Source organism: Zootoca vivipara, chromosome 6, assembly GCF_963506605.1.
Source record: "Zootoca vivipara chromosome 6, rZooViv1.1, whole genome shotgun sequence".
In the NCBI taxonomy this organism is placed as follows: Eukaryota; Metazoa; Chordata; class Lepidosauria; order Squamata; family Lacertidae; genus Zootoca; species Zootoca vivipara.
Genome location: NC_083281.1, coordinates 6,010,015 through 6,036,802, shown reverse-complemented (window position 1 = coordinate 6,036,802; position 26,788 = coordinate 6,010,015). Strand labels below are relative to the sequence as shown.

Below are 26,788 nucleotides of genomic sequence, written 5' to 3'. Positions count from 1 at the left end.
GTGACGCGGTTTACCTTCCCGCCGCAGCGGTACCTATTTATCTACTTGCACTGTGTGCTTTCGAACTGCTAGGTTGGCAGGTGCTGGGACAGAGCAACGGAAGCTCACCCCGTTGTGGGGATTCGAACCGCTGACCTTCCGATCAGCAAGCCCAGGAGGTTCAGTGGTTTAGACCATAGCGTTCCGTTAATTAAACTTCTATAGTGCCCTCCATCAGAGGATTACAGGGCAGTTCACAATATAAAAATACACAAATTCACAACGCAGTACAGGTAAGCCTCCTTTGATGCGCCTTTGGGAGGTGCATGACCACAAACCGAACCCAGAAGTGACCCAAAAATGACAGGGAAAGGGGCGGGGCAGGGTCTTTGCAGGCTTTCCTGATGGTGTTTCAAAGGTATGCAATTTCACATAAGATGGAACGTGCGCAGAGGAGGGTAACTAATATGGTCACGGGTCAGGCAGCCAAGCCTTATGAGGAGTGGTAATAATAATAATAATAATAATAATAATAATAATAATAATAATAATTTTTTATTTATACCCCGCCCATCTGGCTGGGTTTCCCCAGCCACTCTGGGCGGCTTCCAACAGAAAAATAAAACACAATAATCTATTAAACATTAAAAGCCTCCCTCAACAGGGCTGCCTTCAGATGTCTTCTAAAAGTCTGGTAGCTGTTTTCCTCTTTGACATCTGTTGGGAGGGCGTTCCACAGGGCAGGCGCCACCACCGAGAAGGCCCTCTGCCTGGTTCCCTGCAACTTGGCTTCTCGCAATGAGGGAACTTCCAGAAGGCCCTCGGTGCTGGACCTCAGTGTCCAGGCTGAATGATGGAGGTGGAGACGCTCCTTCAGGTATACTGGACCGAGGCCATTTAGGGCTTGAAAGGTCAGCACCAACACTTTGAATTGTGCTCAGAAACGTACTGGGAGCCCATGTAGGTCTTTCAGGACCGGTGTTATGTGGTCTTGGCGGCCGCTCCCAGTCACCAGTCTAGCTGCCGCATTCTGGATTAGTTGTAGTTTCCGAGTCACCTTCAAAGGTAGCCCCACGTAGAGCGCATTGCAGTAGTCCAAGCGGGAGATAACTAGAGCATGCACCACTCTTGCTAGACAGTCTGCAGGTAGGTAGGGTCTCAGCCTGCATACCAGATGGAGCTGATAGACAGCTGCCCTGGACACAGAATTGACCCTGGACACAGAATTGACCTCGAAGTTGAGCTCTAGCCCGTGTTCGGTCGGATTCAGAATTAGTTTTCCGCCACCGGCGCTCTAGCTGTCTCAGCGACTGTTTCATCGCCCTCAGCTCCGGGGAAAACCACGGGGCTGTCCGGGCTCCATGCAATCGGAGAGGGCGTTGAAGGAGTTGGTTGAAGGAGTTGGGTATGTTTAGCCTGGAAAAGAGGAGACTGAGAGGAGATATGAGGGCCACCTTCAAATACCTCAAGGGCTGTCCCATGGAAGAGGGAAGAAGCTTGTTTTCTCCTGCTCTGGAGGTCAGGACTCGAACCCGTGGCTTCAGGTTATAGGAAAGGAGATTCCAAGTCCACATCAGGTAGACCTTTCTGACAGGAAGAGATGTTTGATAGTGGAACGGACTCCCTCAAGAGGTGGTGGGCTCTCCTTCCACAGAGGTTTTTAAGCAGAGGTTGTGTGGCTATCCGCTTTAGCTGAGATTCCTGCATTGGACTAGATCAGGGGTCGGCAACGTGCGGCCCAGGGGCCGGACGCGGCCCACAAAGACTGTTTTACTGGCCCATGAGCAGTCCCTGAACCGAGCCGCCTGCTTGGCAAGTCCCTAAACCCTAAACTGTGCTAAACCGGCGCAGTGCGGCGTGGGGACTTGCCAAGCGGCACCGGAAATTGCGCCTGCGCATGCACAGATACTGGAAACCGCATCTGCACATGTCCAGACGCCGAAAATCGCTTCTGCGCAGGTGTGATTTTCAGCATCTGGGCATGCGCAGAAGCAGTTTCCGGCGCCACAGACATGCACAGGTGCGATTTCCGGCATCGCGCTGCGCAAGTCCGGCCCACAGACGATCTCTGTGGGAGTGATCCGGCCCATGTCCAGTAAACCTTGCTGACCCCTGGACTAGATGATATTTGGGGTCCCTGCCAGCTCTATGATTCTGTCCCCCTTCACATGCCCAAAGCCATTTCCAGAAAACTCTCGCTATTCCTCACTCCCGAAACCCTTTCTGCCTGTAAAGCAGGAGCTCTGTAATGGAGCAATTATCTCTCCGAGCGAAGTTCTCCTGCCTTTTTAGAGCCAACTCATCAATAAATACTCATTTGCCCCAGGGACTGGCTGCGCTTACAGAGAAGCAATTTAGCAATGCCTAAAGGCAGGCTGTTTCAGCTTAGAAGATGAGGACATGAGGTGCCGGTTGGATCCAGTCCAGCACCCCCAAGTTGCAAAAGGGAAAAGGCACTCTGCAGGTGCTCAGAGGCAATCTAGAATGAAAGATTTGGTTCGGAGAGAACTGGGTTCCAATGTCCAGCATCCTGTTCCCATGGGGACCCACCAGATATCCCTGGGAAGCTTGCAATCAGGAAACGAACACAGCAGCGATCTCCCTGCCTGCAGTTTCTAGCAAATGGAATTCAGAAGCATCGCTTCCTCCAGCAGTGGAAGAGTAGCCCACACAACCAGCCTTTTCCTCCACAAATTTGTCCATTTCTCTTTCTAGGTTGGTGGGAGAGAGTTCCAAAACTTACCTCCTACAGGGGAAAATCCTTTTCTTTTATCCACCCAAAATTTTCCGTAGAATCATAGAATTGTAGAGTTGGGAGGGAACCTCAGGGGCCATCCAGTCCAACCCCCTGCAATGCAGGAATCTCAGCTAAAGCATCCATGACAGACGGCCACCCAACGTCTGCTGAGAAACCTTGAAGGAAGGAGAGTCCACCACCTTCCCGAGGCAGACCATTCCACTGTCGAACAGCTCTTATTGTCAGAAAGGTTTACCGGACATGGGCCGGATCACTCCCACGGAGATCGTCTGTGGGCTGGACTGGCGCAGCGTGATACCGGAAATCCTGATGTTTAGCTAGAGTCTCCTTTCTTGTAACTTGAAGCCACGGCTTCGAGTCCTACCCTATACGCTTTATTTGGCCCTAAGCCAGGGGTCAGCAACCTTTTTCAGCCATGGGCCGGTCCACTGTCCCTCAGACCATGTGGTGGGCCAGATTATATTGGTTTTTTTTGGGGGGGGGGATATGAACAAATTCCTATGCCCCACCAATAACCCAGAGATGCATTTTAAATAAAAGGACACATTCCACTCATGTAAAAACACGCTGATTTCTGGTCTGTGAACCTGAATGAATCTGTGAGTAAGCGACTTTCATATTAACGTTAATCTTGTGTTTATTCTTTTTAAGAGGGCTTAGAGGGGATTTTACCAGGAAGGAATCTCTAATAGTAAGACTCAGATGAGTCAGCAACAAGCTGATTGCTGCGTAATTTTAAAAGGGCGATGTTTGGAACTCTGCTAGAACATGGAACTTGCTAGCGCAAGTTAGGAAGGAGATCATTAAATAATATACTATATCATCTCCTGCCTCCCTAATCATCTCCACACTCGATATGCAAGAAGCCTCAGCTTACTTGTGACGATCAGAAGGTTTGTGACTGGGCAAGCTCCCGTTGCTCTGTCCCAGCTCCTGCCACCCTAGCAGTCTGAAAGCACACCAGGGCAAGTAGATAAATAGGTACCGCTGCGACGGGAAGGTAAACGGCGTTTCCGTGCGCTCTGGTTTCCGTCACGGTGTCCCGTTGCGCCAGAAGCGGTTTAGTCCTGCTGGCCACATGACCTGGAAAGCTGTCTGTGGACAAACGCAGGCTCCCTCGGCCTATAGAGCGAGATGAGCGCCGCAACCCCATAGTCACCTTTGACTGGACTTAACCGTTCAGGGGTCCTTTACCTTTACCTTTACTTGTGACGACAGTGAGGAAGCCTCATTCTAAACGGCCTCTGTCCTGTATACCTGAAGGAGCGTCTCCACCCCCATCATTCAGCCCGGACACTGAGATCCAGCACCGAGGGCCTTCTGGCGGTTCCCTCATTGCGAGAAGTGAGGTTAAAGGGAACCAGACAGAGGGCTTTCTCGGTAGCAGCACCCGCCCTGTGGAACGCCCTTCCATCAGATGTCAAAGAAATGAGCAGCTATCCTAATTTTAAAAGACATCTGAAGGCAGCCCTGTTTAGGGAAGTTTTTTATGTTTGATGCTGTACTGTTTTTCATATTCGTTTGGAAGCCGCCCAGAGTGGCTGGGGAAACCCAGCCAGATGGGCAGGGTATAAATAATAAATTATTAAATTATTATTATTGGGACGCAGGTGGCGCTGTGGGTTAAACCGCAGAGCCTAGGGCTTACCGATCAGAAGGTCGGCGGTTCGAATCCCTGCGACGGGGTGAGCTCCCGTTGCTTGGTCCCAGGTCCTGCCAACCTAGCAGTTTGGAAGCACGTCAAAGTGCAAGTAGATAAATAGGTACCACTACAGCGGGAAGGTAAACGGCGTTTCCATGTGCTGCTCTGGTTTGCCAGAAGCGGCTCTGTCATGCTGGCCACATGACCTGGAAGCTATACGCCAGCTCCCTCGACCAATAATGCGAGATGAGCGCCACAACCCCAGTCCGTCACGACTGGACCCTTTACCTTTATTATTATTATTATTATTATTATTATTATTATTATTATTATTATACCTGTAGCGACTCTGGTGGTAAGTGGCTGACAAGCAGTGTTTGACCCCAAGTTGCCTTCTGTTCCTTTTCCTGGCATTTTGTGACCAAACCCAGGCAGAAAACAGCACCTGCTGACCTGACTCATTCTCCTCTGCAGGATTGTCGCTGTGCCGCTGAGCAGAAAAATGGGACTGAGGGAGAAAATACGAAGGAAAGCTCCTCCGAACCCCGTCCTGGAAGCTTTTTACACCACGCAAAGAAAAAGCCCCAAAGAGGTAAGTGACTGCAGAAGTCTTTGCAACCAGGTTCTACTGGTTCCTGGAGGGAGGGCTGTTTTTCTCCTGCCAGATTTGCTATTCTTCAGCCACTAAACAAAGTGGAATGTGAATGTACAGCACCAGCATTTAGGTTAAACACCTCCCCTCCAAAAAAAGAGACACATTATTTATTTATTTATTTATTTATTTATTTATTTATTTATTTATTTATTTATTTATATATATATACATACCCCACCCATCTGGCTGGGTTTCCCCAACCACTCTTGAAAACACAATAAAACGTCAAACATTAAAAACTTCACTGAACAGGGCTGCCTTCAGATGTCTTCTAAAAGACAGGTAGTTGTGTATTTCCTTGACATATGATAGGAGGGCATTCCACAGGGTGGTGGGTGCCACCACCGAGAAGGCCCTCTGCCTGGTTCCCTGTAACTTCACTTCTCGCAGCGAGGGAACCACCAGAAGGCTCTCGGCGCTGGATCTCAGTGTCCGGGCTGAACGATGGGGGTGGAGACGATCCTTCAGGTATACTGGGCCGAGGCCGCTTAGGGCTTGAAAGGTCAGCACCAACACTTTGAATTGTGCTCAGAAACGTACTGGGAGCCAATGTACAGTAAGTCTTTCAGGGCTGGTGTTATATGGTCCCGGCGGCCACTCCCATTCACCAGTTGAGCTGCCGCATTCTGGATTAGTTGTAGTTTCTGGGTCACCTTCCAAGGTAGCCCCACGTGGAGCGCATGGCAGTAGTCCAAGTGGGAGATAACTAGAGCATGCACCACTCTGGCGAGACAGTCCGCAGGCAGGGATGGTCTCAGCCTGCGTACCAGATAGGAGCTGATAAACAGCTGCCCTGGACACAGAATTGACCTGCGCCTCCATGGACAGCTGTGAGTCCAGAATGACTCCCAGGCTGCGCACCTGGTCCTTCAGGGGCAGAGTTACCCCATACAGGACCAGGGAGTCCCCCACATGCACACGCACCCTGTCCCCCCAAAACATACAAGCAATTGCATCCAGATCACTTTTTCTACAACTGCCTGGTTTGCAACAACAACAAAAATATAAAATGTTAATGTTAACCATAGATTATAAACCATAGCTAAACCTTAAAGCAGGGGTGTTGAACCTTTTTGGCTGTATCCCTCCCCCCACCCTCCGGGGGCCAACCTTGACAGGTGGGTGGGATAACCTACCTGCCAACCACCTGACCGACAGTCCGCCAAGGCATTCCCATCACCTGCCAATCACCTGTCATCCCATAGGGCGGGCATGTCCAACTTTCAAGAGACTGAGATCTACTCCCACTATAACAAAATGGGCAGTGATCTACCAGAGTTGTTGAGATTTGGGGGATCTACTGCGATGACCTACCTGTTCCCCGGCTTCTTTTTCAGGGCGAGCTTGCCGGTCTGGCCAAGCAGTGCGACTTACAACCCAGGCAGGTGGAGAGATGGTTTCGATATCGCCGTAACCAGGACAGGCCCAGCTTGACCAAGAAGTTCTGCGAAGCCAGGTGAGAAACATCAAAGCACGCACGCTGTTTAAGATCTTTCACCCAGAAATTGCCAGTGTTTAAGATTAAAAGGCCCGAAGACTCTAAAGCAGGGTTTCCCAAACTAGCTGTTTGGTGGACTACAACTCCCATCATCCCCAGTTAGCAGGACCAGTGCTCAGGGATGATGGGAATTGTAGTCCAGAAACAGCTGCAGACCCAAGTTTGGGGAACCCTGGACGCTTGGGGTTCACAATTCTATTATTCTTTGTCTGCATTGCTCAGAGTTGTCAGTTCTGAATCATAATTTCATTAAAGCGACAGCTTTTTAAGTGAAGCTGTTAGATCTGGAATAAGCGCCATACCTATTTGCCTAGCAATGTCCAAGTGCTTTTTTTATTATTTGCTTCTTTCGGCCTGATTCTATTATTATAGAATCCTTTTAGTAGCACCCAATAAATAGTGTTGTTGCATTTAGCAAAATCGGGTAGAGCTATATATTTTGACTCAGGTAGGTAGCCGTGTTGGTCTGACGCAGTCAAAATATACAAAATAAATAAATAAATTGCGCAGTAGCACCTTAGAGGCCAACTAAGTTTGTTCTTGGCATAAGCTTTCGTGTACATGCACACTTCTTCAGAAACATATTTTGACTAAATGTTCTCCTGAACAGTTTGTGCTGCTGCTGCTTCTTCCATGTGACCCAAGATGTCGGGACATTTTAATTATGGTTTACTCATCCTTACCAAAAGGCAAAATTGCTAACGCTGCCCTAGAACAGCCTGTTATCAAAACCCTTTCTTTAAGCGACACGAGCATTTGTCGCTTAAACAATCGCTTTCAAGTGGACTGCCAAATGATAGAATGCAAGATTAGGAAAATTTCCATTCCCCTCCTTTTAATATGGGTTTACTTCTAAAGTAGATAATTTTACCCTTGGAGTTTTGATTCCCCATAGAGATGATAATAGGGATGCGGGTGGCGCTGTGGTCTAAAGCACTGAGCCTCTTGGGCTTGCCGATCAGAAGGTCATAGAATCATAGAATCGTAGAGTTGGAAGAGACCACAAGGGCCATCCAGTCCAACCCCCTGCCGAGCAGGAAACCACCATCAGGTCGGCGGTTCAAATCCCCATGATGGGGATATATATCCTGTCAACATTTTGAGAGCAGAATGGGATGCTAGTGCCTTCAGGAGTGCCAGAGGATTTAAACAGAAATGGAAACAGGAACAGAAGCACAAAAATATCCCTTTATTCATCTCAGATGTAGGACAGATACCATTCCAGTGAATCAGTATTCACTGTTCGAATCATACAACTATAGAGCGGAAGGGACCCCAAGGGCCATCTAGTCCAACCCCCTGAAATGCACGAATCACAGCTCAAGAGTCCATGACAGACGGCCGTCCAACCTCTGATTAAAAACCCCTGAGGAAGGAGAGTCCACCACCTCCCGAGGGAGAGCGTTCCCACTGTCGAAACTGCTCTTCCTGATGTTGAGTCGGAATCTCCTCGCTTGCAACTCGAAGCCGTGCGTTTGAGTCCTACCCTCCGAAGCAGGAGAAAACAATATCGCTCCACGTGACAGCTCTTGAGATAATTTGAAGATGACTATGTGGGACGCGGGTGGCGCTGTGGGTTAAACCACTGTGCCGCTTGGGCTTGCCGATCGAAAGGCCGGCGATCGAATCCCCGAGACAGGGTGAGCTCCCATTGTTCGGTTCCAGCTCCTGCCCACCTAGCAGTTCGATAAGTAGATAAATAGGTACCACTCCGGCGGGAGGGTAAACGGTGTTTCCGTGCCAAAACAAAAATAAAAAAATTCCTCCCAGCAGCACCTTAGAGACCAACTAAGTTTGTCATAGGTATGAGCTTTCGTGTGCATGCACACTTCTTCAGATACACTGAAGCAGAAGTCCCCAGGCGCTTATATATAGTCAGATGGTGGGGGTGGGGGTATTACTCAGAAGGGTGGAGGGAGGGGTGATTGACAGACTGATAGCTGTTGGTGACCGTTAACGACTGCAAATGGTCTGCTTTCGCCAGAAGTGGCTTAGACCTGCTGGCCACAGGACCCGGAAAAACTGTCTGCGGACAAATGCCGGCTCCCTTGGCCTGTACAAAAGTAATTCTACTATGCATAACAACAAATGTGTCCTGTTAGACAAAACTGCTTTGCGGAATGTTGGGAGAACTCAAGTTGTATCCAGTGGATTCCGTTCGTCCGACTTAGTCCTGCTCCCAAGTCCTGACCTCACAGATCTGCTCTGATTTTTGTTTTTCCCTTGCAGCTGGAGGTGCACATTTTACTACACTTCCTTTTGCACCGGTTTGGCAGTCCTTCACGACGTGAGTTGCAACAACAACACTTTTCAGTTTCGTAGCTCCTTATCCCAAAAGGCAGCCCGCTGTCTCAGATGCCAAAACTGCATTTGGGCCGCGAATGCGACCCAAAGCTCAATCTGGATAACACAGAGGTGCTGTGAACGGGCGGCTTTTAAGAAAGAACCGGGGGGGGGGGGGAATTGCGGAATACGCGAAGGAAATTTTGTAAACATCATAAAACGATAGCATATTATTAGAATAATCAGAGACAGATTAATAAAATGAAATAAGACGGAAGGGGGAAATAAAAGGCTAAAGGGGTATTTCGGATCTGCAGTCGAATAGGGGAAATTTTAACAAACCACGGGAGGCGGGGGAAGGGAAGTTGCAGATAACGAGGTGATATTAATAATGATGTATTTGTTGTAAAATTGAAAACTATAAATGGAATGCGTTGGTTTTTTAAAAAATAAGTAAATAAATAAAATCCAGACGCTAAATACAATTACAGTGGTACCTTGGTTCTCGAACTCAATCCATTCCAGGAGTCCGTTCGACTCCTGAAACGGTCCGAAAACTGAGGCACGGCTTCCGATTGGCTGCAGGAGCTTCCTGCACTCAATTGGAAGCTGCTTCGTAGGTTGGGCTTCCGAAAAATGTCCGCAAACCAAAACACTCACTTCTGGTGTTTGCGGCGTTCGGGAGCCAATTTGTTCGGGAGCCAAGCCAGTCGATTGTGATTTATGAGAGGCAATCAAGTACAACATTCCTTGTTATGTTGGAGAAGACGTGCGAGGGAGTGTTTGGCTCAGCCAGTCGAAACTTCCTGTTCCTCCTGGCTGAAACATCCTTCCTTTTGCATGTGATAGAAGGTTGGTGTGACCTTACCTGTCCAGGTAAAAAAGGACGAGTCACGCAGCACACCTCCCTCTTTTTGACTTCCTTCTTCGTTTGAAGACTGCTCTGCTAGCTCTCAGCTGGCAGAAGCACTGGGGTTATTCCACCATATGGGGTAGATCCACATGTACATACTGTATTTGTAACTAAGTCTGCCTTCAGGGATCCAACTGTGAATTGATGATGCGAGTAAACTTCTTTTATTGACTTTGAATAAGATTGTGGTGTCTTTACTCTTTTAAGAGGGATTCAAGGGAACTTACCAGGAACGTACAATTGAGTCTGAGACAGACTGAGTTGTATAATAGTGAGAGGCTCACACGAGCCTGCAACCAGCTATCTGCTGTGGTGTGCAAAGGGGAATGTAAACTCTGCTAAGTAAAGGAACTTGCTAGCGCAAGTTAGGAAGGATATGAATAAACAATATATCCTCTCCTGCCACCCTGAACATTCCCACACCAAGCTAAAGCAATTTACAGTCGCAGGAGCAGAGTGGGTCCTGAAAATGCCTCAAGGGGGAAGAGATGTTGTTGAACGACAACTCCTAGAGCTCCCCCTTGCTCCCCACAGCCAATCAGCCCAACAGTTGTATGTGCCCAACCCTTTTCCTGTGGGGCTTATGGGACGGTGGAGAGATGTGCAATTATTCTTACAGATTTTTGTCTCCTTACAGAAACCCTGGTTCTGGGACCACCGCGAATGTTGGGTCAGGTATCCACAGCAGGTAAGCAGACGAGAAATTTCATCAGCAATCCGTGAGTTAAGTAATAATAATAAATTGTCCGGATGCTACACACAGATAAGGTGTGCGGAACGACACGAAACCGAAATCCGTTCAGCCTTTCCGAGCGTGAGATTGACAAGAGGCTTAAAACTTGGGTTTTTAACGTCCGAGGTGCTTGAGAATATCAAGGGGCACTTGCCCGGGACTCTTCAATGGGTCTACCTTGCCAGCCTTACCAGGCCCGAACTTGGGGCTTTCTGCCTGCGAGTACTGCAGAACCTCCTTCGAAAACACAGCAAGATTCCAGTCCTCATGGTTCTGAATTAAAGGACGTAAAGAACTTGGGAAGCTGCCTTAGACTAAGCCAGGCCATCAAGTTCCATATTGCCAGCACTGACTGGCGGCGGTTGTGCACGTGTCAGGCAAATCTTCTATTATTATTATTATTATTATTATTATTATTATTATTATTATTATTATTAGCTACTCAAGGAAATTTTAAACAGTTGCACAGTCCCCTGCTGGCCTCAAAAGGTCTCCAAGAGACACCCTAAGAGTCGAAAGCAAGGACGCCTGCTGGAGTTTCTCCCAGAAGTGTGTTCCACAGCATGGGGTTGGACTAGATTACTCTTGGAGTCCCTTCTAACTCTACAATTCTATGATTCCACGTCAATGATAGAACAAATTGTTCAAGGCTTCGAATATTGGCACAAGAACCTTGAGTCTGCCCCAGCAGCATATGGGCAGCCAGTGCAGATGTTTTAGAAGAGCTCCCACAAAAAAAACCTATATTATTATTATTATTATCATCATCATCATCATCATCATCATCATCCTCTGCTGGAAATGTGCTCACACAGCATGAGACAAGGGGCAAGAATGGCCTGACTTGCAGCTGAGGCCTTGAACCCGCTCCAGGATCATTGGAAGCCTACGCAATGTAGAGTAGATTCCAGAGTAGATTCCAATGTATAGTTAGCAGAGTAAAAGCTTAAGCACGTCGCAGGGTTCCCAGAGAATAGATATTTCATCCGGCAGAGCTTTACTGCTACTGAAGGCAAATGAGCATAGCGGTCACGAATAATAATATTAATTAATTAATTAATTAATTAATTAATTATACCCTGCCCATCTGGCTGGGTTTCCCCAGCCACTCTGGGCGGCTTCCAACAGAAATATTAAAATACACTAATTTCTTAAAGATTAAAAGCTTCCCTAAACAGGGCTGCCTTCAGATGTCCTCTAAAAGTCTGGTAGTTGTTTTTCTCTTTGACATCTGCTGGGAGGGCGTTCCACAGGGCGGGTGCCACTACCGAGAAGGCCCTCTGCCTGGTTCCCTGTAACTTGGCTTCTCGCAGCGAGGGAACCGCCAGAAGGCCCTCGGAGCTGGACCTCAGTGTCCGGGCTGAACAATGGGGGTGGAGACGCTCCTTCCCATACATTCCCACACATTCCCATACATTCAGGATTGGCCCTGAATCCAGATCAAAGAAATCCAGTTGCAGCAGACTTGACTTAACCTTACTATAACTTATAATAAGACTAGAACCTTAACGCTATGTACAAAACACCACACTAGAACGAAAAGAGAGAGAATGAAGCCCAGACTCCTTCTGGCCTCACTATTATAGTCAGCATGACCCTGACAGAAAAAGCTAACAGGAACAATTTAAGCCAGCTGTGCTCGGCTTCTTGGAAGGATAACCCACACATCAGGAACCTTCTGCTTGCTTCTTTCACACAGAGAAGCTTCCAGAACCCTCTTGAATTAATCAGAATAGGAAAGATCTCTGCACATCATCAGATCCATACTTTCTGCACTAAGGATCTGCGGCAAGATTGTCACAAGAGCGCCTGGGCTAAAATTGTCTATCAGACACTTCACTCTGGTGGTTTATCACCACAACAGCTACTCGCTTTGGGTTTTAGTAAAGCAAACAGTCTAATTTGTCAGCGCCTAAATGATATCGAGAGCCAGAGCAATTGGGCCACAATAAGGAAATTTTGCCCGTGGTATGCCTATTTTCCACCTTCCCATGTCGACTCTCTGCCACCCTATGTGCGTAACCTAGCAATTCTAAAACATAGGTGCTCTTTTACTCTTGCAAGATTGAATGTCTTGCCCTTGGCTGCACTTGAGGGATGATTCCAGTACAGTGGTGCCTCGCTAGACGAAATTAATTCGTTCCACGGGTCAATTCGTGTCACGAATTTTTCATCTAGCGAGTCCCAGTTTCCCATAGGAATGCATTGAAACTTAATCAATGCGTTCCTATAGGCTCTGAGGGACTGGCAGCGGCATGCAACGGGGCTTCGGAGAAGGTCTCCGAAGCCCCGTCCGATGACGGCTGTGTGCAAGGCGGCGGGGGGAGAAGCCCTCTTCTCCCAGCCACCGCCTTGCCTGCTTCCCCCGACACGGAGCGCAACTTCAGAGGTCTCCAAAAGGGGCGAAAGGCGGCGGTGGGGGAAAACCTTCTCCCGCCGCCGCCTCTCGCCTGCCTCCACCAGCATGGAGCGCAACTTCGGAGACCTCTGAAGTTGCGCTCTGTGCTGGGGGTGCGGGGCAAGAGGCAGCGGCGGGGGACAGAGTCGAATCGCAGCGGGCGCTGCTTGCCCCCGCCTGTCCTCCCCGAGCCAAGGGGAAGACAGGCAGGGGCAGCCGCCGCACCGCCGCGTTTCGGCTCCGTCCCCCCCCCCCCGGCAAAGGAAGATTAGCTGTCAGCTTCCCGCGCTGACAGCTGATCTTCCTTTGCTGCTTTCTATGGCCGCGCTTCGTAAGACGAAGCGGCGGTCATAGAAAATTTTGTCGTCTTACGAATGCCTCGCGCAATGCAAAACTCTTTCGTCTAGCGAGTTTTTCGTTGTGCAAGGCATTCGTAAAGCGAGGCACCACTGTATATTCCACATGAAAAACCCTTATGTCCTTGTGGACACAGCAGTCCTGAATCGGTGTCGCATGCCCTTCTGGCTTGCCCTCTTTTATTGTCCATTCCGGGTCGCCCAGTCCTTTCTCTTGGCAGATCAAGATGAGAAGGTGACAGCAAAGGTGGCAAGGCTTTTAGCTGGGGCAATCAGACTAACATCCACTATTTGACTATTGATTCGATACCCTAAAATGTATTTTATATAATAGACTTTTTCTTTCTATTCTTTATATTGTTGTTTTATCGCTACGGCCGGTGGCTGATGCAAATGAAGTTTCATTCATTTCTGCACTACTGAGAAATGCAAACTGACTGAGATTCCGGACCAGGCCCAAGGGCAGCCCCATGCAAAGCCCACGGCAGCAGTCTAGTCTTGATATGCTTTTTCAGATTTATCGGAATAACGTTACTTCTCTCTCTCTCTCCTTCCTATGCCTCTTGTTTTCGGCACCGCAGCCTCTGCTCCCCTCCATCTTCAGCTACTACATGCTGGAGCTCTCGTTCTATTGCTCGCTGGTTTTCACGCTGCCTTTCGACATCAAGCGGAAGGTGAGTGGAAGCTTTGGGGGGGGGAGGGCAGTCAGTCAAGACTCGGACAAGATAAGATCTGACTCTCTCCCTATAAACCGCCCCAGACTCTACATTCATCCTCCGAGGCCCTTCTTTGTGTGCCTCCTCTATGAGAGGTCTGGAGGGTGGCAACACGAGAACGGGGCCTTTTCTGCGGTGGCTCCCCATCTGTGGGCACCTTCCTTGCCTGTCTATAGCAGGCATGTCCAACAGGTAGATCGTGATCTATCGGTAGATCACTGGACGTCTGTGGTAGATCACCAGTAGATCAGTGGCTCCCCCCAAAAAAAGCTAAAAAACTGTGGCTCCCCCCGCAATTGCTAAAAAAAACCATGGCTCCCCTAAAAAAACTCAACACCTTTGCCCTGCACCCCTAAAATGACCTGAACCACCAAAAATAGGGCTTTCCTTCCTAAAAAAAAAAAAAGCTCGATGTCGCTTTCCTCCTTCCTAAAGAAGCGCAACAACTTTTACGTGAACCCCAAAAACAGGGCTTTCCTTCCTGAAAAAAAGTTCAACTTTGACCTGAACCCCCCAAAAGGGGGTAGATCACTGCCAGTTTTTAACTCTGTGAGTAGATCGCAGTCTCTTGGAAGTTGGCCACCCCTGGTCTATAGGAACCAGGTGAAAACCTTCCCCCGATTAATACCACATTTACTCGAACGCTTGCCTTTTTCGGCCAAATTATGTTCGCGGATATTAAGGTGCGCATTGGCACATTTACATTCACTAGCAAATACCTTTTTGGGGGGGTGGGGTTCAAGGTTCTGGAAATCAAGATGTGCATTAGATTCGATGGCGCATTAGACTTGATAAATAGGGCAGGCATGGCCAAACTCGGCCCTCCGGCTGTTTTGGGACTACAGTTCCCATCATCCCTGACCACTGGTCCAGGTAGCTAGGGATGATGGGAGTTGTAGTCCCAAAACAGCTGGAAGGCCAAGTTTGGCCGTGCCTGAAATAGGGTAATATTGGTAGATGAATGAATGAGCAAATTAATTTAATTTGGATATGCAGAAGATATTGGAAATAAATTTAAGGAACCGCAGAAAGAGGGGGAAGGAAGTCAGCTCTTGAAATGTCAAATTGATTGTTAAACTAATGAAATGTATAAACTTATTTTTTTATTATTATCTTCTGCATATCCAAATTCATTTAATATCCCCATTTAAATTAACTGTTTTAAATATATACTCTTGTGAAACTTCAGGTTATTACAACAATCCTGCTGGTGTTTTTATCCGTTTGCAATTTATCTGTAAATATTCAATAAACCATTTCCATTCTTGTATAAAATGTTTTGTTATCTTGATTTCTTATTCTTCCGGTAAGTTTCACCATTTCTGCATATTTCGTAAGTTTTTGTATCCATTCTTCCTTTACTGGGACTTTCCACCTCGGGGCAAGTGGCATTCTTTCTGCTTTGGTAACATACATAAATAAATTTCTATACAATATAGTTTGTTCTGTCCCTATAATTCCCCAAAATAAAGCTTGTGTGTAGTTATTTTGAACATATTTTTCAATTCATTGTATATCATTCCCCAGTAAGCTTTAACCTTTCCATGAGACCACCACATATGATAAAAAGAACCTTCTTTCTCTCTACATTTCCAACACTTGATTGATTTAGAGTTACATTCGTACCTTGGATCCCAAACGCCTTGCGAGTCAAACGTTTCGGCTCCCGAACGCCGCAAACCTGGAAGCGGTTTGTGAACGTTCTTTGGAACCCAAACGTCCGACGCGGCTTCTGATTGGCTGCAGGGGATTCCTGCAGCCAATCGGAATCTGCACCTTGGTTTCCGACCGTTTTGGAAGTCGAATGGACTTCTGCAACGGATTCTGTTCGACTTCCGAGGTACCACTGTACTGTATATATTTTTGCCAGTTTACTCGGTGTTACCAACGATATATCCATGTTGCGTCCTCAGCCATTCCATTGCTGTTTCCTCTCTCTCCCCCCCCCCCCAACTACAGGACTTCGGCGAGCAGATTGTCCACCATGCAGCCACGATTTTCCTCATCAGCTTCTCCTACTGTGCCAACTACATTCGCATTGGCACCCTTGTCATGGTCATCCACGATGCGTCTGACTGCTTCTTGGAGGTAAGCGATGCCTCTGCCCCAGAAGGGGGAAATCCCAGAGGGACTGGCCTAGCCTGCTGGTTTGATGCATCCAGGGTCGCCTTTAGCATATGCAGAGGCTTGGGAGGGAAGCTGGGCGCCTAGTGTGAGCAGCGTGCATGCTCTGGGCGGGCCTCTCGACGGCCCGCCAGCCCCAGGCGCACAAGAAGGCAGAGCCGGCCGGCTGCCTCAATGCCTGCAACAGAAAAGCCTGTGGCGTTCCAATGGGCTCTGCTCTGCTCTGCAGCGGCTGTCGGCTTGCCTGGATCTTCAATCCCCGGACTCCAAATCTTGGCCCTGGACTCTGCCTGGCGCCCCTGAGAGCCCAGTGCCTGGGTGCCCTGCACCCCTAGCACCTATGGGTAAGCCGGCCCTGGATGCATCTTCTCATGAGAATTTGCCCAATACCTAGATGTGGATGCTGAACTCCAGCTCCCTGTATCGGCCCCACTCCCAATGGAAATTGATTTCAATCTCTATAGACTTTCACCTTTTCATCATAGATAAGCGTGCCAGCCAAAAATATTATCATGACCTTCTAGGTCTAATATATGTGAATTCTCTAATGTCATCCATTCCTTCAACCTGCAAAGGCAGGATGCCTCATAATATAATGTCATATCTGGCAAGGGGAAAACCTCTTTCTTTTGCATCTATCAATATTTTATTCTCAGTTTTTTCCCCTTGCCAGATCTATTTAGAAATATCTTTTTGCCATACCTTGAAACAATCTGATTGTTTCGAGGAAATTAATTTCAGGCTCAGGGTTGTGGGTTCAAGTACCACGCTGGGCAAAAGGTTCCTGCATTTGCAAGGAGTTGAACTAGGTGGCCCATGTGGTCCCTTCCAGCTTTACGATTCTATCATTCTCTGAAATGATTCCCGTGTTGTGTGTCCTTCCTCCTAAATCTGTTGCCCGTTGGTTTAACTCAGGCATGGCCAAACTTAGCCCTCCAGCTGTTTTGGGACTACAATTCCCATCATCCCTGACCATTGGTCCTGTTAGCTAGGGATGATGGGAGTTGTAGTCCCAAAACAGCTGGAGGGCCAAGTATGGCCATGCCTGGTTTAAGTGGACAGACACTGCTTTGAAGAGAATGAGAGGCCCCATCTATTTAAAGCTATCTGAGGGGAACTGCAGTTTATTAAGGGTGCCGAGAATTGTTCCCCGTTCCCCTCACAGGGAGGTAAGAGAGACCCCGAACAAAAGCTCCTCTAAAGATTTTAGATGCTGCCGAACCTCTTAGCCAAAGACCATCCTAAAAGCTTCTTACGTACATCACAACGTACAATAGCTTCTCTCCTATGCGCCAGGATGCCTGACAATGTTTTATCGATTGCATTACCTGGGCAGCCGAGCCATTTTGAGATTGTAAATACAGTGGTACCTCGGTTCTCGGACATAATCCGTTCCGGAAGCCCGTTCGGCTTCCGAAATGTTTGAAAACCGAGGCGCAGCTTCTAGTTGGCTCTTGCGCTTAACGGAAGCCATGTCAGAGGTTCGCCTTCCGCACAATGTTCGAAAACGGGAGCCTTTACTTCCAGGTTTTCGGGAGCCGAAACGTTTGGCAACAGAGCAGTTTGAGACCGAGGTACCACTGTACTTTAGTTATTGAATCCAGGTCACATGCACCCCCCTATTCATGCACAAATATGAAGACAGGATTTGTAAATCTGCCTAGGAAATATTTAGAGGAATTAGAGAAGCCGAGATGGCTTTGGGGATTTTCCTGCATTCTAAAATAACGTTGCCCTGTCCCAGCTCCTGCCAGCCAAGCAGTTCAAAAGCACACTAAGGCGAGTAGATAAATAGGTACCGCTGCGGCGGGAAGGTAAACGGCGTCTCCGTGCGCTCTGGTTTCCGTCACGGTGTCCCGTTGTGCCAGAAGCGGTTTAGTCCTGCTGGCCACATGACCCGGAAAGCTGTCTGTGGACAAATGCCGGCTCCCTCGACTGCAATTGGTCTTGCAGGAAAAAGCAAGGGGTGAGGTGCTAAAGAAAGCTTGATCATGTATAATGAGACAAGAATCCAGTGTCCTTATTCAGACCAGGTCTCTCCATGGGTTTGCAGTCGTTAACAGTCGTCAACAGGTTCACCACTCCTATCAGCCAATCACCCATTCCCACCACGCTTCTGAGTAATACCCCCACCCCCACCCTCTGACTATACATAAGGGTCTGGTGACTTCTGTTTCAGTGTATCTGAAGAAGTGTGCATGCACACGAAAGCTCATACCTACGACAAACTTAGTTGGTCTCTAAGGTGCTACTGGAAGGATATTTTTATTTTGTTGTGATCTTTGGAGTTTGCAGTTAAAACTCAGAGAAACTTTGCAGTCTGGTCACAGGCTGAACAGTAGTTGCAGACAAAACCTCACCTGAGCCTTCATTTGTGCCCCTCTGTCGTCCCCGTCCCCCCATTTCTCCCCGCACCCTTCTCCAGCCCACGAAGATATTCAACTATCTGAAATGGCGTCGTATATGTGACACGCTTTTCCTCACTTTCTCTGCTGTTTTCCTTTTCACCCGCCTGGTTATTTTCCCCTACAAGTAAGTAAGACATCTTCAAATATCTCAAGGGCTGGAAAATGGAGAAATCTTGGTTTTTCCGGTGGGTGGGGGACCTGTCTGTTGTTGCTTCGCTGTTGTTTTTGCACGCCTCTTAGAGAGATTTTTGATACATATTAAGCAGTATAGAAATCAATGAATCAGTCGAATAATCCCTATTAACAAGTTGGAACATGTGCAGAGGGCAACTGAGCCTCTGGAAACCAAGCCTTATGAGGAATGGTTGAGGAAGTTGGGTACATGTAGCTCAGGCATCCCCAAACTGCGCCCCCCCAGATGTTTTGGCCTACAATTCCCATGATCCCTAGCTAACAGGACCAGTGATCGGGGAAGATGGGAATTGTAATCCAAAACATCTGGAGGGCCGAAGTTTGGGGATGCCTGATGTAGCTGAAGGAAGAGGAGATTGAGATATTATATGTGATAGGGATCAGAAGGGTTGTCCCATGGGAGATGGAGCAAGTTTGTTTTCTCCTGCTACAAAAGGGTAGGACCTGAACCAATCTATTTATGTTATACAGTGGTACCTTGGTTCTCAAACTTAATCCGTTCCGGAAGTCCGTTCCAAAACCAAAGCGTTCCAAAACCAAGGCGCGCTTTCCCATGGAAAGGAATGCAAAACGGATTAATCCGTTCCAGACTTTTAAAAACAACCCCTAAAAGAACAATGGAACATGGATTTTACTATCTAACGAGACCATTGATCCATAAAATGAAAGAAGTAAACAATGTACTGCAGTCACACAATCCATCAATCAGTAGCTGAACTGGGTTCACTACCAAGGAGTGTGGTGGAGTCTCCTTCTTTGGAGGTCTTTAAGCAGAGGCTTGACAAGCATACGTCAAGAATGCTTTGATGGTGTTTCCTGCTTTAGAAATTGGAGTTCTTGGTGAAGTCCAGAAATAAACAGTAAATTGCAAGAACTGGGGCCAGGAGGAAGATGAATTTCAAGTGAATCTTCAAAAGGTTTTATTTATGTAATGAAGAACTCAAATAGGAATCGATTCCAGTATAATAGGCAAATAAAGATAAATTCCAGTGAGAAAATCCCAGGACAAGGCCCTGTTTCGACAATTCTTCGCCAGCAATGTTTTAATGGTCAGAATGTACCAAGTATGTTTGCCTTTATTTTTATTTGCCGATCCCTTTTGATGATTCACTTGAAATCCATCTTCCTCCTGGCCCGAGTTCTTGCAATTTACTGTTTATTTCTGGTGTTTCCTGCTTGGCAGGGGGTTGGACTGGATGGCCCTTGTGGTCTCTTCCAACTCTATGATTCTATGGTTCCACAGTCACAAAAAGAAAAAGAGCTGCAAAAACAAAAATGCAAAAGAAGTAGCAAAAACAGACAGACCTCAGCGTAACACTCAAAACAGAAGTGTGGCACTCAAAACGGAGCACGTTCGAGTTCCGAAAAAAGTCCGCAGACCGGAACACTTAGTTCCAGGTTTGCAGTATTTGGGTCCCAAGTTGTTTGAGCACCAAGGCGTTTGAAAACCAAGGTACCACTGTATAGTCTTGTTTGAGAGATTGAATCAAATGCAGCTTTCAGATCAATGAAACCTGCGTATAGCACACCACCTGGTTTCTTAGCCTACTTATCTGCAAAATGGGCTAGTACAAAGCAATGGTCTATAGTAGATCTCCCTCGTCTAAATCTTGCTTGCTCTTCAGCAAGAATAGCTTCGTCAGTTATCCAATCGAATAGCTTATTGTAAAGATGCTTTGCATATAATTTGCTAATTACAGGCAGCAAACCAATTGGACTGTAGCTAGCTGGATCGGATGTAAGGCCCTTGTTGAATAAAGGGATGACTACCGCTGTGGCCCAAACTTCAGGGAATAACCCAGATGAATCGATAAATGAGAATATTACCACCAACAGGGAGACCCACCAGTCAATGTTAGATTTCAATAGTTCTGGGGGCAAATAGTCTATGCCTGGTGCTTTGCTGTTTTTAAACTGTGAAATGGGTTTTTTGACCTCAGTTATAGATACCAGAAGCCAGTCTGGTAAGTTTCCCAAAGATTTTATGTGCTAAACATGATTTGCCACCTGGAGCGACCCTCTTGGACATAATACCATGGAACCGTTTATTATTATTTTTTTGCCGTACAAAATGTTGGCTTGGGCGTTGCGTCACTCCATACATGCCGGAGCAATGGATTCAAATTTCAAGAAAGAAGATTCCACTTAAACATTAGGTAGAACTTCCTGACAGTAAGAGCTGTTTGGCAGTGGAATTTGCTACCAAGGAGTGTGGTGGAGTCTCCTTCTTTGGAGGTCTTTAAGCAGAGGCTTGACAGGCATATGTCAGGAATGCTTTGATGGTGTTTCCTGCTTGGCAGGGGGTTGGACTGGATGGCCCTTGTGGTCTCTTCCAACTCTATGATTCTATGCCAATATTCCTCCAACGGAAATAGGGGCGTCCTAAGGAAAATTGGGGCATTGTGGGATCAAATCAGAAACCGGGACAGCTTCTGTAAATCCAGGAAATGTCCCTGGAAAATAGGGACATTTGGAAGGCATGCCTTGGACTTAGACCATGGGTAGGCAAACTAAGGCCCGGGGGCCGGATCCAGCCCAATCGCCTTCTAAATCCGGCCAACAGACGGTCCGGCAATCAGCGAGTTTTTACATGAGTAGAATGTGTGCTTTTATTTAAAATGCACCTCTGGGTTATTTGCGGGGCATAGGAATTCGTTCATATTTTTTCTTCAAAATATAGTCCGGCCCCCCCACACGGTCTGAGGGACAGTCGACCGGCCCCCTTCTGAAAAAGTTTGGCGACCCCTGACTTAGACGATCGATAATGCAGATTTTTACGACTCGCATGTGGTGGAAATTTCTTTTAAACTGTATTGTTGGTTTTTAATTGATGTCAGAATAAAGGCAGGGCCGCTCAATGGTGTTTTTGTTATTAATCCCTGCAACTTCCTCGCAGGGTCATCTACAACACATATTACTACTCAATGGAACTTTACCAGCCTTTCTTCGGCTATTACTTCATGAATGCCCTTCTGATGATTCTCCAACTGCTCCACGTCTTCTGGTCTTTCTTAATCATCCACATGGTCTACAAGTTTCTCAAGAGCGGCACGGTAGGGACCGAAATCGGGCGCTGCAAACATTTGCCTAAGTTAAATTGTTGTTTAGTTGTTTAGTCGTGTCCGACTCTTCATGACCCCATGGACCAGAGCACGCCAGGCACTCCTGTCTTCCACTGCCTCCCGCAGTTTGGTCAAACTCATGTTCGTAGCTTCGAGAACACTGTCCAACCATCTTGTCCTCTGACGTCCCCTTCTCCTAGTGCCCTCAATCTTTCCCAACATCAGGGTCTTTTCCAAGGATTCTTCTCTGGAAAGAGAAGAATTAAATTATACAAGTTTTAATGGAATTGTTTATTAATTGTTTTTCATTATAGACGTTCTGCCGTGGTTGTGTTTTGCTGTGGGATGTTGCCGACCAAGTTCTGCTCAAGAGTAGAAATTCACGGGCCTAAGCTAGTCGTGCCCGTTATTTTCCATGTGCCTACTCTGAGCAAATTAAGCTCCATTACAAGTACAGTGGTACTTTGGTTCCGGGAGTCCGTTCCAAAACCAAAGCGTTCCAAAACCAAGGCGCGCTTTCCCATAGAAAGTAATGCAAAACGGATTGATCTGTTCCAGACTTTAAAAAAAACAACCCCTAAGACAGCAATTGGACATGAATTTTACTATCTGACGAGACCACTGATCCATAAAATGAAAGTAATAAACAAGGTGCTGCATTCACACAATCCATCAATCAGCAGCTGAACTGGGTTCCACACAGTCACAAAACAAAAAAGAGTCGCAAAAACAAAAACGCAAAATAAATAGCAAAAAAAAAAAAGATTCTGGCAGATCAGAACAATAATAAACCATCAAGTGAAACTTCACTTTTCAAAATGAAACGAAACCTACAGGAAGATGATATTTTTTTTGTTTTTGTATACTTCCATTTTATGTTTGAAAAATGTTCCCCTACTTTTTCTGATTGCAAAGCTTTCGATCAGATCCTCAAAACTAATGTAGCTTCTATGATTACTAGAGGGGACCCAGGTGGCGCTGTGGGTTAAGCCACAGTGTCTAGGGCTTGCTGTTCAGAAGGTCGGCGGTTCGAATCCCTGCAACGGGGTGAGCTCCCGTTGCTCGGTCCCAGCTCCTGCCCACCTAGCAGTTCGAAAGCACATCAAAGTGCAAGTAGATAAATAGGGACCACTCCGGCGGGAAGGTAAACAGCGTTTCCGTGCGCTGCTCTGGTTCACCAGAAGCAGCTTTGTATGCTGGCCACATGACCTGGAAGCTGTCTGCGGACAAACGGCGGCTCCCTCAGCCTATAGAGCGAGATGAGCGCCGCAACCCCAGAGTCGGACACGACTGGACCTGATGGCCAGGGGCCCCTTTACCTTTACCTTTAAAAGTGATTTTATGATTCTTTTCATAACCTTTTATGATTACTAGAGATAAGGCACCTAGTTATTGCCTAGTTGTTCCACTGGGGTTTTTAATATACAGTGGTACCTTGGTTCTCGAACTTAGTCTGTTCTGGGAGTCCGTTCGACTCCCGAAACGGTCGAAAACCAAGGCGCGGCTTCCGATTGGCTGCGGGAGCTTCCTGCACTCAAGCGGAAACCGCGGAAACCACATCGGTAGTCCGGCTGCCGAAAAACGTCCACAAACCTGAACACTCCCTTCCAGGTTTGCGGCGTTCGGGGGCCAATTTGTTCGGCAGCCAAGCTGTTCGCAAACCAAGGTACCGCTGTCCTTCATCGGAGAAAACGAACACTCAGCTGAGCCATTGGCGACCTTTAAAAATCCTGACGATGGGAAATTTCCGTGGTGCCAGGGGCGTAGCCAGGATCAAAATTAGGGGGCAAGGGGCGGGGCCAAGGCACAGGGGGAGGGGCCACAGTGGGGCAAGGAAAGCCATGGTCGTTCAGGGACGAGGGGGCGCCAGGATCAGCCCGAAATAGGGCTGCTCCGACCCCTTCTGACCCCTCCGCGATCGGCAGGGGCGAGGGGGCGCCAGGATCAGCCTGAAATTGGGCTGTTCTGATTCCCTCCTCCCCCTCCGCGATCGCTGGGGCGGGTGGCGGGAAAGCTGGCTTTCCCTCCACCCGCCCCACAGCCAGCAAGGGAGAAGGGAGATGGCACCGGGCGGGCAGCGGGGCAGGCTGGCCAGCGGCCCTGCTTCTGGGGGGGCAACTGCCCCCTCCTACCCCCCCTGCCTACGCCCATGCGTGGCGCCCCTGATGCCTAAAGCAAGGGCTGATTTTGCTCAATGGTTCATCCAGCCCTGGTCAAGGAATACCCCTTGCCAGCGCTCCAAATCAAACCGCACAGCAGCGGAGAGGGGAAGGGGCAGCAGCCGCCGTTGACCAAAGCTGTTTCTCTCCCGGCAGATGGAGAAGGACCTCCGGAGCGACTCGGACGAAAGCGAGAAGGGGGACGAGGAGGCAGGGCAGGTGAAGGAAGCCAAGAGGAACGGTGCCATCCACTCAGAGCCCAGCAGCAACTGCATCATCAAGGAGCCCCCGCTGCAGCTGAACGGCAGGAGCCCCGCCGCCAACGGAGATGCCAAAACAAGATAACTTGAGCCAGGCACCATCGACTGCCCAGCCTCTTAACCAACCCTGCCCCTGTGTCCATGCCAGCTTGTCTTTCCTTCTTGTAGGCCCGCAAGGGCACGAACTTAGCCTCCTAGCTGAACCTCTGCTCCCTGCAGGAACAACAAACAAAGGACTGTGCTTCTTTTCGCAATATTATCCTGTTGGCGACGTTGATTGCCGCGAGGTCTGGTGGGGGAATGAGGTTGGGTGGAATAAAGGCAGCCTTCCCCCGTTCTATTCAGCCGGTCCTGAATACAGCTTGGCAAGGCTGCTTGGAGCCCTGGTTGGGTGGTTGGGCGGGTGGGCGGGCGGGTGGGCGGGCGGGTGGGCAGACGAGGGACCCATTCGATTCCCACCCAATCGATGGTTTTCGCTCCCGCCAGCCCGCTCCAGAGAGCTGGAAAGCAGGCGGGTTAAACAACAAGGGATCCCAGCTCGCGAATCGAAAGGGGTGGGCCTGGGAGGCGATGACGTCCTCGCGGAAGCTGGGCCGAGCCTCCATCCCGAGGGGACGCGGCGGCGCGTCTTAAGGCAACGCGGGTTCCGAGTCCTCGGTGTGCCTGGGGTTTTTTGCAGTGGGTTGTGGGGTTAGCCAAGAAGGAAGAGGTGGGTCGTCGCTGGTTCGCCGTTGGACAGAGGATGTTGTCGGAAGGCCTGTGTTTTGAAGCTCCGTTCCAGGAGAGGGAGAAGGACATTGCGTCTCTTTGGGGAGAAGAAATGAGACAATGAAGGGGGTGTTGCTGTTGCTGCTGCTGCTACTGCTGCTGCTGCTGCCGCTGCTTGTGTGAACGTATGCCTGTGTTGAGCGGACCATTGGCTAATCCCGAGGAAAAAGGAGAGTCAGGACTTGATCTCTTCCTGAGCACGGGTTGCGGGGGGGGGAGCACAGGGGAGGGGGGGTTCCCCATTCCAGTGACCTAGACAGGGAGTGGGTGCACTAAATTGCTGGAACCAATAAACTCATTACAGATAAGAAAAGCAAAAAAAAGAAGAAGCAAAAAACACTTGCCTCTCTCCATTTGAATCCGCTCGCTCTTGGCGCATCCCCGTCGGAAACACGAAGAAGCTCCTCTTCTCTCCCCCCCCCCCCCACTCCTTCCACCATCACCACCGCAGTTTCGGCTTATGCCCGATGAGAAACGCGGCCCGCGTACGCTCAGAGGCGCTCTCGCCGTTCTTAAACGTACCCGGATTGAATCCCAATGGGATCTTTAAAAGGCTGCTTTGGAGAGCCGTCGAAGGCAGCGGAGGATGAGGCGTTTGGGGTTGGGGGTCTTTGCTGCACAATTTCCACTGAAGGTAAGGTGAGAAAAGGTGTGGCTGGATTTGGCCAAGGGAAGAGGTCCATCTAAGTTTAGGGATGAGGAAGTTGAGATGCTGTTGTCTCCATCGTCTCTGACCAGTGTTGGCTGAGGCTTGATGTTGGAGGTCACAACCATATCTGAAAGCCACCACGTTCCCCAGCATACAGTTTCCAACCGAGGACAGCCCAATGGGAAGCCCTACAAATAGACTGAGATGAAGACAAACAGCCCTTGTTTGTCCCCAACATATTCATTCATGGGGTAAGAGAGCTGAAATATTTTTTGCCCCACATCTGGCAACCAATTCATCCCTTTGGTTTCAGATAGTACATGGGTGGGTGAATCTAAAAAACCTGAGACACAGATTTTCCTAGCTATGGTGTCTTGTTGACCAGAAGCAATGTGTTTAGCGTCAACTCTGGAAATATATGCTTGATGCTGACCAAACTAAGCCTTCTAGAGCAAAATGAACGTCAAGAGGCTTAATGTGGTCAGAATTAAGTACAGTGGTACCTTGGTTCTCAAACTTAATCCTTTCTGGAATTCCGTTCCAGACTTTTACAAACAACCCCTAAAACAGCAATTTAACATGAATTTTACTACAGGTGAAACTCAGAAAATTAGAATATCATCAAAAGTACATTTATTTCAGTAATGCAACTTACTATTTTTTATTTTTCTTTTAATTTTTACAAAAGCTTCCTTTTGGAAATTCCACAGTAATAAAACAAATAGTTACAATAATACAAAAATAAACACCGCTATTACATTTCATTAATTACATTCCATTTATAATTGACCTGCCTAGCGACAAATAATTACAATTACAACAAATAAAGGCTTGACATATCTTGCTTTGCATGTCATGCATCTATCTCATATATTGGTTTCACCTTTTAAGTTGCGTTACTGAAATAAATGCCCTTTTCGACGATATTCTAATTTTCCGAGTTTCACCTGTAAACAACGAGACCATCCTATATAATAAAGTGCAAGTGTCTCTGCGTCCAGATTCCCTGTGTCCCTGTGTCCGCGCTACCCCACGGACACAGGGATTGGATGCAGAGACTGCACGCACACACACGCACACACACACACACACACTCTCCCCACCCCCCACCTACCGGTTCCCTGCGGCCGCCAACCGCTGCTCCCAGCCGGACTGAGCATTGGCAGCGGGGGGGGGGGGGGAGAGCACGCGTGTGTGCGTCCAGCAAGGACAGGTTCCGGGGTTTGGAGAAGTGC

The 26,788-nt window shown here is 48.2% G+C and overlaps 1 protein-coding gene across 2 annotated transcripts in view; it reads left to right on the top strand.

Annotated features, from left to right (window-relative positions):
• Positions 1-24,530, top strand: part of CERS4 (ceramide synthase 4) — a 109,837-nt gene extending 85,307 nt beyond the window's left edge. For both annotated transcript variants that reach the window (XM_035117930.2, XM_035117929.2), the window contains exons 3-11: positions 4,854-4,971; positions 6,372-6,490; positions 8,762-8,819; positions 10,366-10,416; positions 13,797-13,889; positions 15,891-16,019; positions 18,481-18,587; positions 21,552-21,708; positions 24,033-24,530. In XM_035117930.2, coding sequence (XP_034973821.1) covers positions 4,854-4,971; positions 6,372-6,490; positions 8,762-8,819; positions 10,366-10,416; positions 13,797-13,889; positions 15,891-16,019; positions 18,481-18,587; positions 21,552-21,708; positions 24,033-24,221 — 1,021 coding nt within the window. In that variant the 3' untranslated portion in view covers positions 24,222-24,530. The remainder of the gene's footprint in view (positions 1-4,853; positions 4,972-6,371; positions 6,491-8,761; positions 8,820-10,365; positions 10,417-13,796; positions 13,890-15,890; positions 16,020-18,480; positions 18,588-21,551; positions 21,709-24,032) is intronic.
• The last annotated feature ends 2,258 nt before the right edge of the window (positions 24,531-26,788 follow it).